The following is a 15795-nucleotide window of genomic DNA, read 5'->3' as shown; positions in this document are numbered from 1 at the left end:
TCACTGAAAACATCTGAGCAATCAATTACAATTAAAGAAACACCCAGATTTCCAGGGGACAGTGTACAAAGCTAAAGGACATTAATTATTCACACAAATAAAGAAGGTGCACCAATTAATTGTTTTTGTAGGAACAATTATCTTTTAGGGGTTGCTAGGTTTATTTACCAATACAAATATATATATACTGTTATGAATATGAGATTAAATAAATAATTTAATTATAAATAAATATTAGGTTATTAACACAGGCCTAATATGCTTTGCCGTTATTGCCATTCAATTAATTGTAAGTAAACAGAACAGTAGGGACAGTAAGACCTATGCTGTATTTGTTTCCGAAACATTATTTATTAGAAAAATGTAATGTGTTTGTTGATAGTTACGGTTTTAATTTGCGAAACAAAATGAATTGGTTTATAAGGTAGTGTTTTATATTTGCAGACCACACGGTGTCTGCTAGTGAATCATAGGGCATTTGTAAAACATGATTAGTTTGTTTGTGGACTGTGGAGTTATGGCAGGAAATTGGCTCCATAGGAGAGTCAATATCAACAAAAATAATACTCCATAACACTTGGTTCATTGAAATATAAACAAAACAGGGATAAAATACACATATGGTTTTGATTGCCTTCTTGTTTTTAAAATGTTTAATAGTGGTGCCATGTTGTTGTATCTTCAAGTTGGAAAAAGGTGCCACAGCCTACCGACAAATGACGTATTTGTGCACATGCGCGCAGTAGCAGTGGGCGGAGTTTTCCAGTCGGTCAGGAAGAGGAGAAAGGCGGACACAGAAACATCAAGCGGTAATCTTACTCAGTTATAGCTTTTAAACTTTAATGCCGATTCTTGTTTCACCCAGAGAAGTATCACAGCGGTGCAATGAATGCTGAAGATATGATTTCAGAGAGAAAACCTTTAATGACAGTGATCCGAACCACGGGAAACACCGTTAGCTTTCTTGCTAGCTAATGTTAGCTGGTTTGACAGGCCCGGACTGCACAGTCTTTCAGCAGGAATGGGAACACAGCACGGAAATGTCTCATGTTTACACCCTCAGCCTCCCTGTGTGCTAGTCGGGTCGTTTTAAGTTAGATGTATCTTGTGAATCAGGGTATTTTAGTGAAACTCTGAGATAAGGAGACCGGTGTTCTAGCGTTGCTAACGTTGACTGAGCTGTTACTTCTCACGTTATATGGCAACCATGGTCAGAGGTGGGAGAAATACTCAGATCTTGTAAAAGTAGAAGTTCCAGACGGTAGGAATTCTCTGTTACAAGTAAGAGTCCTGCATTCAATGTGTTATTTAAGTTAAAGTACAAAAGTATTAGCATCAAAGTACCACAAGTAAAAGTACTCCTTTATGCAGATAGGCCCATTTCAAAAGAATGCATATTTTTTTGTTCTGATTATAATTATTGATGCATTAATGTGTTTATCAGCTAGTTTTAATGACTTTGTATACTGCAGGGTAACTAAAGTCTTATTTAAGTGTTATTTATATTTTAAATCATTAATCCAAATCTGCAAAGTAACTAAAGATAACAGTACATTATTAATCTCTGAATTGTAGTGGGGTAGAAGAAGAAAGTAGAACATTTTGAAATACTCAAGTAAAGTCCCCTCAAAATGGTTGTTAAGTAGTACTTAAGTTAATGTACTTTACCCCACTGACCATGGTGAACTGTTGATAAAACATAGGAAGCATTATAATTATATCGTTATGTTTAAAGTTCTTATTCATCATGATCTTGAATCATTGCTAATTTTGTAAAGGTACGTTTGGGTTTTATTATTGCTACATTTTATTAAAGTATGTCCTTGTTTTGTACTGTTTTGAACAGATGGCTGCTATCAGGAAGAAGTTGGTGATAGTTGGAGATGGAGCGTGTGGGAAGACCTGCCTGCTCATCGTCTTCAGTAAGGACCAGTTCCCCGAGGTCTACGTCCCCACTGTGTTCGAGAACTATGTGGCCGACATTGAAGTGGATGGGAAACAGGTGAGACACAAAACACTGAGGAAACTAGGATCTGTGGCGTCCAAAGGGCCCTTGAACATTTTTTAATACTTAATTTAACTTAATTATCACATTAAGGATTTTTTAATACAGTTTTGTCTTCATTTAAATGTTAACCAGTTAGGGGGAAAACTAACTATTCAAAACTATCAAATGTCCAAAACAGGTCAAAATCATAATTTCCACATTCTCACTTTTGAAAGCATCAAATGTTAGGAATTTTTGCTGGAAAAATGATTTAATAATTGATCAATTATTAGAATAGTGGCTGATTAGTTTTCTCTATGTTTCGTTTCAGTTCTACTTTAAATTGGATTTTGTGTCCTATTATTAGTACAAGAACCAAAGACCTTCCGTTCACTATTATTCAAGACTAAGATACACAGCAAATATTGATAATTATTTATGAATATTTTAATATTTCTTAGATATAATCTTTGGCCAAGAATTACCTGAATATGCATTCTATTTTTTTGGCTGTCTTACTATTTAAAGTATAAGTCTGACTTATATTGTAACTTAAATGTTGAAACTGCCTTTTTTACTTTTTCATGATTCATTTATGTCCTCAAATGTATCTCTCTCTCTCTCTCTCTTTTCAGGTGGAGCTAGCACTTTGGGACACAGCCGGTCAGGAAGACTATGACAGGCTGAGGCCTCTCTCCTACCCCGACACTGATGTTATTCTCATGTGCTTCTCTGTAGACAGCCCGGACAGTTTAGGTATTGTCTCTGCTAGTTACACCACAATGTATCAAACACCTTGTTGTTATGAAATTGATATATGTTGTTAATTACTGTATTCTTTCCTTCTGCCTACTGTAGAGAATATTCCAGAGAAGTGGACACCTGAAGTGAAACACTTCTGCCCAAATGTTCCTATCATCCTGGTGGGTAACAAAAAAGATCTGCGCAATGACGACCACACCAGAAGAGAGCTTGCCAAAATGAAACAGGTCAGTTACTTTGTCTAAAACTGCTGGTAGGTGCACATTTGTTGGTATAAATGTCCAAAATGTAAACTCTCTCTCCGGCTTATGTCTCCAGGAACCAGTTAAATTAGATGATGGCAAAGAGATGTCGAACCGCATCAGTGCCTATGGCTACCAAGAGTGTTCTGCCAAAACCAAAGATGGTGTGAGGGAAGTCTTTGAGATGGCAACTAGGGCAGCACTGCAGGCCAAGAAACGTGGCAGGAAGAACACCTGCCTTCTGTTATAGGCTCTGGAAGAGGAGGAAGCTGCCGTCAAGCACAGATGGAAAGGGCGGCTTTCATTGAGATTTGACACGGGACAAAATTGGGGTGGGCCCAGAAAATATTTGCGTGTGCTCAATTTCTTATCACCCAATTATCCTTAACAAATTAAAACAGGTCTTACATTATTTGAAAGGCTTTTACACCTTGGTCTATACATTAGAAGATGTGCCATTTTGCTTCAGCCTATCAAAAACTTCTAAAGGTCTGTAGGGCAGGACGTGGGGGGATGATTTGAAGTTGAGTAGATATAAACGGGGTTAAAATGTGCCATGATGGGAATGAAGAGAGAAAAAGGTCCTTACCAGGCCAAAGAAAGACGGAGAAAAGACATAAATATTAAATAGGTTTGAATTAAGACCATGTCTAAGTGGATTTTACACAGTATCGCCTACATGTAGTGCCTTGAGAGCAATGGTAAAGAAACGTAAGTTGTGGGGTAGGGATTCATAACTTAGATAGGGTATTATTTTGTCATTTGTAGTTTTCACACATCACATTTGTGAATGCTTATTCCCTGTCATTGGCTTTGCTCCTTCAGGCCCATATTCTGACTCAGGCGCTATGCAGGGGTTTGCCTAAACTAGATTGTATGAGTTGATTTCCCATACTGAATTACTTACCTGTACTTAAGAGTGTGTGAGTGTGTGTGTGTGCAACTGTATGGTGGTTTGTTTTCTCCAGTGCAGTTCTGCATGCAGTGAATGTGTGTATATTTGTGTGGGTGTGTATTAACATATGTGTCTATGTACTGTATGCATGGAAAGGCCTTCTGCGTCACTGACCTAACCCCTTATTTCCATGCCAAAGTTACCCCTGATGGCCACATTTTATGGCTCAGATGGGTAATGGAATTAACAGCTACTCAGAGTGACATAGAAACTTTCACTTTACTGGAAGACATTGTACTTTACCTAGAGGCACAATCAGGTTAAACATATGAGTTTTTAGGACCTTTTTTGTGTATACCAGAGATTCATTTGATTGTGTTAATCGGTGGGTCAAATCATGAGTGGTGTAGTTGATAAGTTGAATATTCTTTCAGATAGATGATAGGCTTATCTTATTATTATAATGTCCATTATGTACTGTATGTCTTACAAGGCTTTGTAAGGACATGTTAATGATGTGTATTTCAAGTTTGCCTTTTTCTCCATTCTCCCCATTCCTCCTTTAATGAAATTGTCATTATTGTACTATAACTTTTTATTGTTGATGTCTCTAAATTTCTTAGCATATTTTAATCATTTTAATTAATCCTGCTGTTTTGATCAGCTTATGTCAGTTAAATGATCAATTGTAACCGTAATATTGTTTTGTTTAGTTAATTGAAGGTAAAGCTTGGGGTGCAAGGCTGGAAGGTTTTGGGGATGGGCTCCTTTCTTTTTTTTTTCTTTGCTTTTTGTACTGTGACATATTATGGTTTTTGTTTCTGGATTTTTTCCAAATAAAGCTGATATTAGGGTTTCTGTTGTAAGGTATTTATGTGTTCTTTACATTTATTCACTATTAATTGCAACAATTTCACTTGTATTCCTGGCATTAATTCACTTTTTTCCTTAATAAAATACGTATAACTCTTCAAAATAACTGATCCTATGATTTGATATACATCTACACTTCTGATTATGAAAAAAATAAATTTAATATTGTGTGACTTTCACCGCTGTAGGATAAATAAAGGACTACAGATTCAGATTTAAAGCACAAACGCATCTAATAATACCATGCAGTGTGGAGGGCTACTAGTTGGAGTTGTCCTGGCTGTCTCGTCCAATCATCGTCGACATTAATGTGTTCGCTCTCGCAGAACCAATCGCACACCAGAGTCAGGTATTGGTACCCGCCCACTCTCAAATGTTGTCTTGCTGTGGCCATTTTACACTTGGTTCTGTGAAAAATTAAAACACTCTTCTCACCTGAGCTTCGACGTGACATTTAAAGAACTATCGTTTGTTACATGTGACACTGGTAAGTTTTTCCCTATTTTAAATAAAACTGCGGTTGGTTCGTTTACTACGGCTGACACACGTTGTTTGGCTGCAGCGTCTGCTTGCACCAGTTAGCCAACCTCAGGCTAAAATAGTTAGCTTGCATGACCGCCACACGTCATTGTTAAAGACTCCTTTTTGGGTAGTAAGGTTGGGCATGTGCATTGCGCACACTTGTTAATGAGTGATGTACCCTCATGCATTTGTTTGTACATTTATGGCTTTTGCTAAGTAGTTTATAAGGCAGTGATATGAGTTAAAGTTAGAGAAGTCTGCAGTCTTTTAAAAAATGCAGCTGCCTGGAGAAAAAACAAATGATGCTACCTGCCTCCAGTGCACGCACAGCTTGCACATCACTGACGTTACCATGCACAGCACAGGAGGCCCTGCTTGTAAATTATTTAGTCATTTAAAGTAGTTACTTGCCACTTAAACACAATACTGTTACTTTTTGTATAGGTTACTTTACTTACTACTACGTCTTCACTTCTGTGCATATCTATATATGTATTACTTCTCGTTTTTTTCCTTTCAACATTCCTTTGCAAAACTGTCTACCGCACGCTTATTTTAGTATATTTTATGTCTATATTTTAGACCTTTATTTGAGCTTGCAATATCTAATGTCATGCGTGAAAATACCTTTTTTTTTTTTAAATACATATTTAAAGAGCATGTTTGGAGGGAGTCTAAGATTGTCGTTGCCAAAGACTGCTTCGCTGTTAGTGATGTGCATATGATAATTAACAGCGTGAAACTTGAGCTATTGATTTTCAACTTAGTTTCTAAAAGACAGTCAGTCAGCAAAGTTATGGTTCTTTATATTATTGCTTCTGATTCAAAAGAGTAAATAGCTGACCTGTTTCCATGGTTTCCAATCCCATAATCAAACAGAAAAAGTGCAGAGACCAGGAGCAGAGTCAGGGGATCAACATGGACTATGAGCGGAGGTGAGTCCAACTTTCTTCTTTAGCCTTTCTACCCTAAAGAGTTGATGTGTCCGACAAATTTCTCACACTAGGTTTTTCATGGTCAACAGGGGTGGGCGAGTTGATCGCACTGGTCGCTATGGCAACACCCACAACGATCACAACTTTCGGGACATGGATTACCGAGGCTATGACCAAGAGGACGAGGAGGTGGGAACAGGATATGATGTCAGAGCAGAGGGGGACGGACCGTACGGCCACGAAGAGCCATCACTGGGTGACTTCTCGCCAGGTCGCCTGCAAGACCGCCCGGGGGGGTTTCACCCGAGAGGAGATGGGCGAGGGGACATTGGGAGGGAGGGGAAAGGGCTCCTGTGGACCCCTCAGTCTGACTCAGCACTTCCCATGCTCCAGAGAGAGGATGATGGCTCCAGGCGGGAGTTTGAACATATTTTGACTGGCCCGCAGGAAAGAGGTCGTGGAAGAGGTTTTCCTGACAACAGTGCCTCTCGTTCAGGGGGCAGGGAGGGCAACTGGGGGCACGGTGGGGGTGCACATCCAGAACAGATGGAATACAATACAGTGAGACAGAGAGAGGAGGATAGGTTCTCTCGTGCGGCGGTGAAGAGGAGGGTAAGCCATAACAAGTCCTTCAACAACAACATAGAACTGCTACAACATTATTTAGTTTTGACATTGGTTTCACATTTGCTCTATGCAGGCTTTTGTAGTGGGGGCAGAGGAGCTGAGCTCTGGGAGTGCTGGTCCTGAGTTGTCCCTTGAGGAGATGGAGCAGAGGGACCAGGACTACCGTGCAGATCTGGACCACAACCAGAGGCCAAGCAACATCATAATGCTCCGCATGCTGCCACCCAATGCCAGTGCCAATGAGGTAAGTGTATGCAAGCGGTCTTATAAAGCATTGGAATGGTTTTATCTGGCCTTAATGTCACTAATGTCCCTTTTGTTCATAGATACGGGCACAACTTCAGGAGCAGGGGATCCAGCCAAGAGAGGTTCGCCTCATGAGAAACAAATCCTCAGGTGAGAACTTGTCCATTGCCCCGAATGTTTTAAAAAAATTAACTCTCCCTTTGTGACACACTCCATTACCCACTCTTTCACTTCATCGCTCTCTCAGGTGCCTTTCCTCTGCTCAGTGGTTTGTTTCTTATTAATAAGCTGATAAGCCTCCCTTTCCTTTTCCTTTTCCTCTTCTCTTACCCTCACTGTCTTTTTTTTCATACTGTGACAGTGAGATAGATAGCAAAGAATGCATATTTATATACTTATATATCGGCTTCTGCTAAGATTCCTGCTCTGATTTATTTGGTCTGCTGGTGTCTGACTTCTGGCTAGTGCTCGCAGGGCAACAAAACAACCATGCATGCTTTGAAGGAAGACTCATCAACATTTGTTTTTCAATCAAGAATGCATGCCATATATGTAATAGATCTGCATTGCATTCATTTTCCTTTTTGGCTTGGCTCTCTTATCTTTACCATTTCATGATTCTGCCTTATTCAACCTAATGTGAGATGTGTCTGAGTTGACAAACTAACACTGCCAAATGAGAAATGATCAGCAGAATGAAGAAGAATGCATTTAATGGTGTTTGTCATTGGAGCTAATTATGAAAGTGTGAATGTAAGTGTTGCAGCTTCCTCTAAGCTACTGAGCGTCATCCATACCACTCAGAAAAGCTTGTCTTTTTCTAAAGGTCCATTAAGGTCATGTCTCACTGGCCTCCCCCTTTGCTAACGCACTGGTTTCCTGTAAGTTGTGCCTATCTGACTCCGGCACACTTACAGTCCCCGCACTGCTCTTTCTCTCTCACCCCTGCATCTATGTCTGTTTTAAGGATAAATCACTCTCAATTTAAATGTTTAAATAATTATATTTTGTGATTGCCCTCCAATATTATATTATATATAGTGCTGTGAAATGACATACCTCTGAATTATTTGTATAATGTGTAGATTTTGAATCAGAATCTTACTCAGACTAGCAGAGATGAGCGTGTCTGTGTGTCTGTGTGTGTTTGTGTGTGCGAGATGTGTTGATGCCTGGGTGCTTCACCATTCAAAGCCAAAGAGCTCAGACTGGAACTGATGAGTGGGTAGGATTCTCCCTCTCTCTCCCTCTTTTCTTGACCCTGTTGAGAGACTTGACATTGCGTCCTCCCACCCTTGCAGAGAATTTGACAGTAGCACTCCAACTGGCTGTCAGGTGTGTTATTTCCAAGGGAGAGAGGAAGCAATGATTTATTTGATTAGTGCTGATACAGGGTCTCTCTCTCCTCTGGACATAAAGCACTAACCCCTCACTGCGTTGTTGTTATGTTGTTGTTGTTGTTGTTCGGTTACCATGGCGCTGGGCGGTGTCCAGGTCAGAGCCGAGGATTCGCCTTCGTCGAGTTTAATGTCATACAGGAGGCCACGCGCTGGATGGAGACCAACCAGGTCACTCTCCTCTACACAGACACACATACACATGTATACAAATGCATTCGTTATGGGACATGGGTTATTATCAGGACAACATAATGTCAGGTGCACATGAGGCATTCCAGTGTAGACACAGTGGAGAAATAATTGTTGTCCTTGAGGTAGGTAGGTATTTTTTATTTAATGGGAAACTTCATATTTTCTTTCTTTGTATACAGTATTCCACAAACAGACCAATTGATGTTACATCATACTGTCGTCTATGCAAAACACATATATATTGTGACTAGTCTCTGCCAGGCACATTTGCTCATCATTTGCCCTACACAAGCTCCTCTATTATAGGGTCCTACTCTTTCTTCACTGACATGATCTCACTCTCTCTCTCCAGTCTACTATAGTACCACCTCTGTGACAGTGTAGAGTAGGAACTTTATTTCTCATATGGTCTGTATATAATACTTCATTTCTTGTTTTTGAACCTTTCATATCTGGGTCATGTACCATTACTACATCTTTAGTGCGGAGCTATTGTCTCTATGGGGGCTGAAGGTGGCGACAGTGGGATAGTATGTGTGGAAAACTGTGAAAAGGTTTCCCCTTAAGGGGGGAGGGATGACACATTGAACAAAACATATTTTGTCCTTAAAAATGGACACCCATGCACACACTACACATACACCATCTCAGTCCGTCCCAATTTCCTAAAGCTGAAGGTTGCAATTCTCTGGTGTCCTCTTTCTTTCAGCCTCAGTTCTACTCTCTGTCTCTCTGTCCCCCTCTCCCTCTCTCCCTCTCATCCCTTTCACTCTCTCTCATCTCTTGTGAGATGAGGCCTTTCTCTGGCATGTGTGGCCTAATTATCACTGATAATCATTCTTTGTTCCCCCTCCCTCTCTTTCTTTTTCTTTCAGTCGGTGTTGTTGATTCTGGGACAAAGAGTGTCGATGCACTACAGCGACCCAAAACCGCGTGCCAACGAGGACTGGCTCTGCAACAAGGTTGTGTCTGCATTGTGTGGCATATGGAAATAAATGTAATTTGTGAAATGTATGCATATATATGTCACTGTGTTCGCTTATTTTTTTAACAGTTAGTTATGTCACATTTCAACAGTGTGGTGTGCAAAACTTTAAAAGGAGAGAGAAGTGCTTCAAATGCAGTGTGCCAAAATCAGGTAAAGTTAAACCAAGCTACTGTAAATATCCCATTTATATTCCCTTTAACAATAGCACAAGCGCTCAGACATCCTATAATAATACATGAATAATGTCTTGTATTTGTCCAGAGGCTGAGCTGAAGTTGCCTCAGTTGCAGAGGGATTTGTCTGTTGGGCTTCAAAAGGAGGGAACCCAAGGCTTGTTGCCCCTCCCGGCCCCCTACCACTCCTCTGGCCCTGCTGTGAGCCCGGGACAGGCCACACAGCAGGCGGACGTTGCCAATGACAGTAAGTCCATCCCTTAACATCTTTCCCATCAAGGCAGTCTGTTCTTCTATTCAGAAAGAAAAACCTTTGTGTAGGCTTTGTATTATGTAATCCATATTTGTTTTATTAATCAATTGATTTATGTGTACTTTTGAAAAAACAAAGTATTTAACATCTATACTGGCTTATAATTGCATTTTTATGTTTTGAATAACTCTATTTATATACCTATGGCTTGTGAAACAGAAGAGGGCCTCATGAGATACTTGCTTTTGCAACGCTGAATACTATCTGGTACCAGAGTTAAGTCCTATCTTATTCTCTCATCCTCTCCCACAACAGCTCTGATACTAAGAAACCTTGGCCCGCATACTTCAGTGGAAACCATCTTATCTGCTCTGGCTCCATTTGCCACTCTCTCCCCTTCCAACGTCCGCCTAATCAAGGACAAGCACACCCATCTCAACAGGGGCTTTGCCTTTCTACAGCTCTCTACCATAGTGGTGAGGAAATTGACAGGTTTTCATTCTTCTGTTCTGATGATTTTAAAATAATACATTAACTTGCATGTTTCTGTATGTTTTATCAACAGGAGGCATCTCAGCTGCTCCAGATCTTGCAGGCTCTCCAGCCGGCTCTCTCTATTGATGGGAAGGCCATTGTGGTGGAGTTTGCCAAAGGCTCCAAACGGTAAACAGACACACACCCAAACCTCGATGCAACCAAACCACAAGAGCCTTGCACACTATTGCCAATGCAGAAATAATAATATTGCGTGGCAGCTATTACCACACCAAATGTAAACTCAAATGTGTCTTGTGAATAAAGTTGATTTAGAAATAGTAGCCTAATAATGTGGATACATTTTAAATGTTGTCTTTCTATGGCAGTGATGTGTTCCTGACGGATGGCAGCAGAGTGAGTGCTGCTACTGTAGCCAGCACAGCTATAGCTGCTGCTCAGTGGTCCGTCACACAGGTAACATGAAGGATTTATCATTACATAAAGGAAAACATGAGGCTTAAATACACATTGTATTTATAAATTGTATTACTATGTTTCTTCTTATGTTTGGTTATAAAAATCTTCATCATTCTCAGACTCCTCAGAATGGATCGGGGGGAGGCCAGACGACAGATACAGCAGTGTATCAGCAGGGGGCAGCAGTAACGTACAATCAGGAAGGAGTGGAGTACTCTGGGCTCGATGGCACACATTTCAAATCCCAGGGAGATGCCAGGGCTTCTGCTTTACCCGGTGCAAGAACAGCCCTGATGGGGGCGTACACAGGAGGAGCAGCTGCAGGTTGGTATTGCACATGTTCAATACACAAGGCCTGATACCTATATGATTTTATATAGCTGTATACATTGGAATTTAACTTGAGTTAACTGAATCCCCCTTTCACATTTTGAGATTTGACGGAGCACGGTGTACTTGTACTTTTATTAGTTCTTTTATTAGAGATGTGTCTGTTGTCTGTGTCTGTTTTTAGGGTGTGTCAGGATGGATCCCTTGTCTTTTTATCTGCAAACTAAATCTACCTACGGGTACAAATCAAGAACCTGATCCCCCTGTTTATGTTTGCAGAGGCCGTGACCTCTGGATCAGTGGTGCTGCAGCACACACAGAGTGCTCTCATCTCCACAGCTAGCACTACACCAGTCACACAGGTACAACTTCACTGTTTGCTTCTCTTCTTGCCTCTTGCTTTATTTCATCCCATTACTTTCTTGTTTTAAAGAGCTATGTCTCTCCTCAGGTTGAGATAGTAGGAAAACCACAACCAGCTGCTCCAAGCCAACCTGCTACACCAGGCACTGAACACGAGCTCCAGCAATACCGTAAGGCTTTTGAGAAAAAAGAAAAAGCAATGAATAAACATCTTTAATTATAACTGTAAATATCTGTCTTTGGTGGGTAACTTTGAGGTGCTATTTTGGGGTTTATCTGAATGTTTATTTAGCTTGATGATGATGCTGATAACAGTCGAGCTGACTTTTTATGATCATGAAAGGATTTTAAATGTGAAATCTGACCCTGGTGTCCTGTGTCTTTGATTGCAGCTGTGCCAGATGTGTCCACATATCACTATGATGAGAGCTCTGGCTACTATTACGACCCACTCACAGGCCTCTACTATGACCCCAACTCCCAGGTAAAGAGTTGTGAATGTACTGCAATCTAATGTCCATCCAGCACTCTCTGAAAGACTTTTCTGAATGTATCGCTGTCCTCTGCATTTCAGTCTGGTTACTCGTTGTCTCGTTACAGTACTACTTCAACCCTCACACTCAGCAGTACATGTACTGGGATGGAGAGAAGCACACCTACATTCCTGCTGCTGACGGTCAGTCAAACTCAGAAGGCGCTCCCACTAGCCTTGGCGCAGCCCCTTCAGACTCACCATTTGGAACCCCTGGCAGCAAGGAGAAGAAAGACAAACCCAAGAATAAAACTGCTCAACAGGTACTCCCCACACTGGATACTGGTAGCATACTGACAGACGTGAACATAAAACTAATAAACCTTTAGATTTTAATGTAAAACTCCACCATAAAGCTTTTTACCCTTTGTTTTTTTATTAGAAATCTGTAAACAAAAATGTAAACATCTGTTAACTTTCAATTTGGAAAGTGAAAGTGAGTAACAAATCTATCAATATCTCACTGTATGAAACAGTTCAATTCATAATGAACTATGCTATTCTACTGTATGGCCAAATTCACCAAAGGTTTTTAAAACCTTACATATTCTGGAAATGTTACTCTTAACAAGGTAGTAATTATTCAAGGGCTACTGAGTTAGGTTGTTATGTTCATGTTTTGTTGAACCCACTGATTTTCAATGTTTTAATCTTCCTCTGTTCAGTCCTTTTACATGGCTAACTTGGATCTCTTGATTTCATATGAACAGATTGCCAAAGACATGGAGCGCTGGGCTAAGAGTCTCAACAGACACAAGGAGAACATGCGTTCCGTGTCCTCCTCCCCTGCCGTCGGCACCACAGCGCTCCCCCCTGGTTACGCTCGGGCCCCTGGCCACAGTCGCCTAGATGACCGCAGAGAATCTGCCAGTGCTGATGCAGGCTATGCTGTTCTGGAGAAAAAGGTACATGACCCTTTCACAGACACACATGCCTAGCTGCAAACACCTGGGCAGCAGGGTATCATAGTGAATGGGGAGAGTGTGCATCAAGCAGAGGACTCAGTAATAAGACAACGTTTGCACAGTCTTTTTAACTGACCTGGTAATTATTCTCTCTCTGTTCTGCAGGGTGCACTGTCTGAACGGCCTCAGATCTTTCTGGATCAGATCCGACAAAGTACTGAAGTAAGGACATGGACACAGTCATTGTATTTGCCTGTGTTTGTCTGATGTCCTCGTAGCTTTTCTATAGGATGCTTCAAAATGTGTTTTATTCTTCCAAGCATAGATTTCTATCATTACTTCTGTGTCTATTTTTCCCTCAGTTATTGATCTTGCATCCTATTTCTGTAGCGTTCCCCTCCTCAGCAGCAGGGTCTGGTCCCAGCCTACAGTGGAGAAACTGACAGCGACGAAGAAGGAGGGGACAAAGATGAGAAGGAAGGCAGAATGACCGACTGGGTTAAACTGGCCTGTCTGCTGTGTAGGAGGCAGTTTCCCAGCAAGGAGGCACTCATCAGGCACCAACAGCTCTCTGAGCTACACAAGGTTTCAATCTAATTTAACACAATAGCAAACAATGCATAAATGATGATTTAGGAATAAGTGTAGACTCACTTGTTAAATTGTTGTCTCATATATTCTTTTGTATTTGTTATTTAAAGTGTTTATAATAACTGACATATGTCTAAACTTTCACCTGTTTGTCTGTATGCCCGCAGCAAAACTTGGAGCAGAGAAGAGCCCAGCAGGATTCTGCAGGAAAAGAGGTTGGTCCAGCCACAGGGACTATAGGAGTGCGACAACATTACATAGAGTTGTGCTGTTTGTTGCTGAATGTGTGCAGTTGGTATTGATTTCATTGTCTTTTTGTGTTGCCCACAGAGACTTGCAGATGGACCGGAACTTCCTGATCCTAAGAGGAGGAAGTTTAACCCCATGTAAGCAACAGTGAGCAACAGTGAAGTACCAAGCAGACCCACCTGCTGTGGTCATTTATCAAATACTAGCGAGATACTCGCATGCATTTTTCCTCTTTTACAGTCCAAGTCAGGCTTTATGTTATGTATGATATTATGTTTGCTATTGGTCTGTACTTAATAATATTGCAAGGCCTGTTGCTTACTCCATACCGTGTCTGCACACTTATAAGTTACTTTATTCTCTTCTCTCTTCAGTGATGGGATCACAGGCACCAGTCTTGGTGCCAGGATGCTGCAGGGAGGAGTGAAAAAAGGTTTTCTACTGCGAAACATGCAAGTGGAGTGAGCCCTAAACCTGACATTTCAATTTGCTGACCCAGGCGGGACAAGGATAAACCTAGCACGCAACACTTCACCATTAACATCATCTAGATATCTATAGATAAAGCTCTTAATTTTGGTTTAATTACCATTACCTCAACTGTGGTAATACACTCGTGAACTGATCCTGTAGCAGTGTATGTCAGGATATTGCACAGAATGCACTTTTTTGCTTTCTTCCTGAATGATGCAGTTTTTAGTTCTCACTTGCTTTAAAGCTTGTGTGTGATGATCAAGTGTTATGTGGTTGGGAAACATTTTCTGTTGGAAAGTGAAAGATCAGTATAGATCTAAAGGCAGCGAATGGGATTTTCTAATATTACTGTCTATGCACCATAGATTTTTTTATTTAATGCTAAATGCCTTGTCATTCAGTGAATGACTGATCTAGGCAAACCTGTGTATACATTTTAGAAGAGACTGTGTGGCCTCATGAACTGGACATTGTCACACTAAAAACAAGTGTGTAGATGAAAAGTATGTAGATATAAATTCACAATGTAATACATCATTATTTCTGAAGGAAGCTATTCTGTATTTCTTTATTTGTTTAATATTGTGACTGTTTTATCAAGCTCATGTAAATTAATCCACAATTACATGTTTTCATTTGTTGCAATGATTGATGTCTTGTGTGGGCAAGCCGGTCGCTGATGTTTGGACATTTTAACCTGACATTTCCCAAGCTGTGTTTCTGCAAACCGGTGGTTTAAAAAAAAAAGAGGAATACCATGCAACATCTAACCTGCAGAAATTGTTTCGCAGCACAAAATGTCTGTTCCTGTTATTTGTCTTTAACCAGTGGCGTAAAGTAACTCAGTAGATTTACTCAATTACTACACTCCACTACATCTATTTAATACCTTTAGTTAGTTTGCAGATTTGCATTACTGAAGAAGAAGAAGATATACTTTATTTATCCCTTACAGGGAAATGTCTTTCCCCACTCTGTTGTGTTTACACACATTACACACACAGGGGAGGATATACATGCACAAACACACAACCACATGCAGATAGGAGAGGTGGCAGAGCAGAGAGGCTGCCCGGTGCCAAGGGAGCAGTTTCAAGGTTAGGTGCCTTGCTCAAGGGCACCTCGGCAGTGGCCTTGGAGGTGAACTGGCACCTCTCCAACTACCAGCCCACTCCATCTTTTTTTTTTTGGTCCGATCGGGACGTGAACCGGCGACCCTTCGGTTCCAAGACCAAGTCCCCTACAGACTGAGCCACTGCCGTAATATAAATAAGACTTAGTTACTCCTGGAGTAACATTCAC

At 40.8% G+C, this 15795-nt stretch overlaps 2 protein-coding genes across 2 annotated transcripts; both read left to right on the top strand.

The window, feature by feature from the left end:
* Positions 1-739: 739 nt before the first annotated feature.
* LOC117494089 (rho-related GTP-binding protein RhoA-C-like) lies at positions 740-4756 on the top strand. The gene is made up of 5 exons (XM_034144773.1): positions 740-809; positions 1847-2002; positions 2623-2743; positions 2846-2976; positions 3068-4756. Exons 2-5 carry the CDS (start codon positions 1847-1849, stop codon positions 3239-3241), a joined length of 582 nt encoding a protein of 193 aa, XP_034000664.1. The 5' UTR covers positions 740-809; the 3' UTR covers positions 3242-4756.
* Positions 4757-5132: 376 nt separating this feature from the next.
* On the top strand, positions 5133-15118 carry rbm10 (RNA binding motif protein 10). Its single transcript, XM_034144729.1, has 23 exons — positions 5133-5246; positions 6161-6216; positions 6306-6828; positions 6917-7087; positions 7170-7239; positions 8584-8657; positions 9557-9643; positions 9759-9819; positions 9931-10089; positions 10411-10571; positions 10661-10758; positions 10959-11046; positions 11169-11373; positions 11659-11741; positions 11831-11912; positions 12135-12226; positions 12343-12537; positions 12985-13179; positions 13345-13401; positions 13570-13764; positions 13938-13985; positions 14101-14156; positions 14394-15118. The coding sequence occupies exons 2-23, from the start codon at positions 6200-6202 to the stop codon at positions 14482-14484; spliced, it is 2808 nt and encodes a 935-aa protein (XP_034000620.1). The 5' UTR covers positions 5133-5246; positions 6161-6199; the 3' UTR covers positions 14485-15118.
* Positions 15119-15795: the final 677 nt, after the last annotated feature.

This window comes from Trematomus bernacchii, unplaced genomic scaffold, assembly GCF_902827165.1.
Source record: "Trematomus bernacchii unplaced genomic scaffold, fTreBer1.1, whole genome shotgun sequence".
Lineage (NCBI taxonomy): Eukaryota > Metazoa > Chordata > Actinopteri > Perciformes > Nototheniidae > Trematomus > Trematomus bernacchii.
The sequence above is the reverse complement of the archived record's forward strand: the minus strand, read 5'-3'. Positions and strand labels throughout refer to the sequence as shown.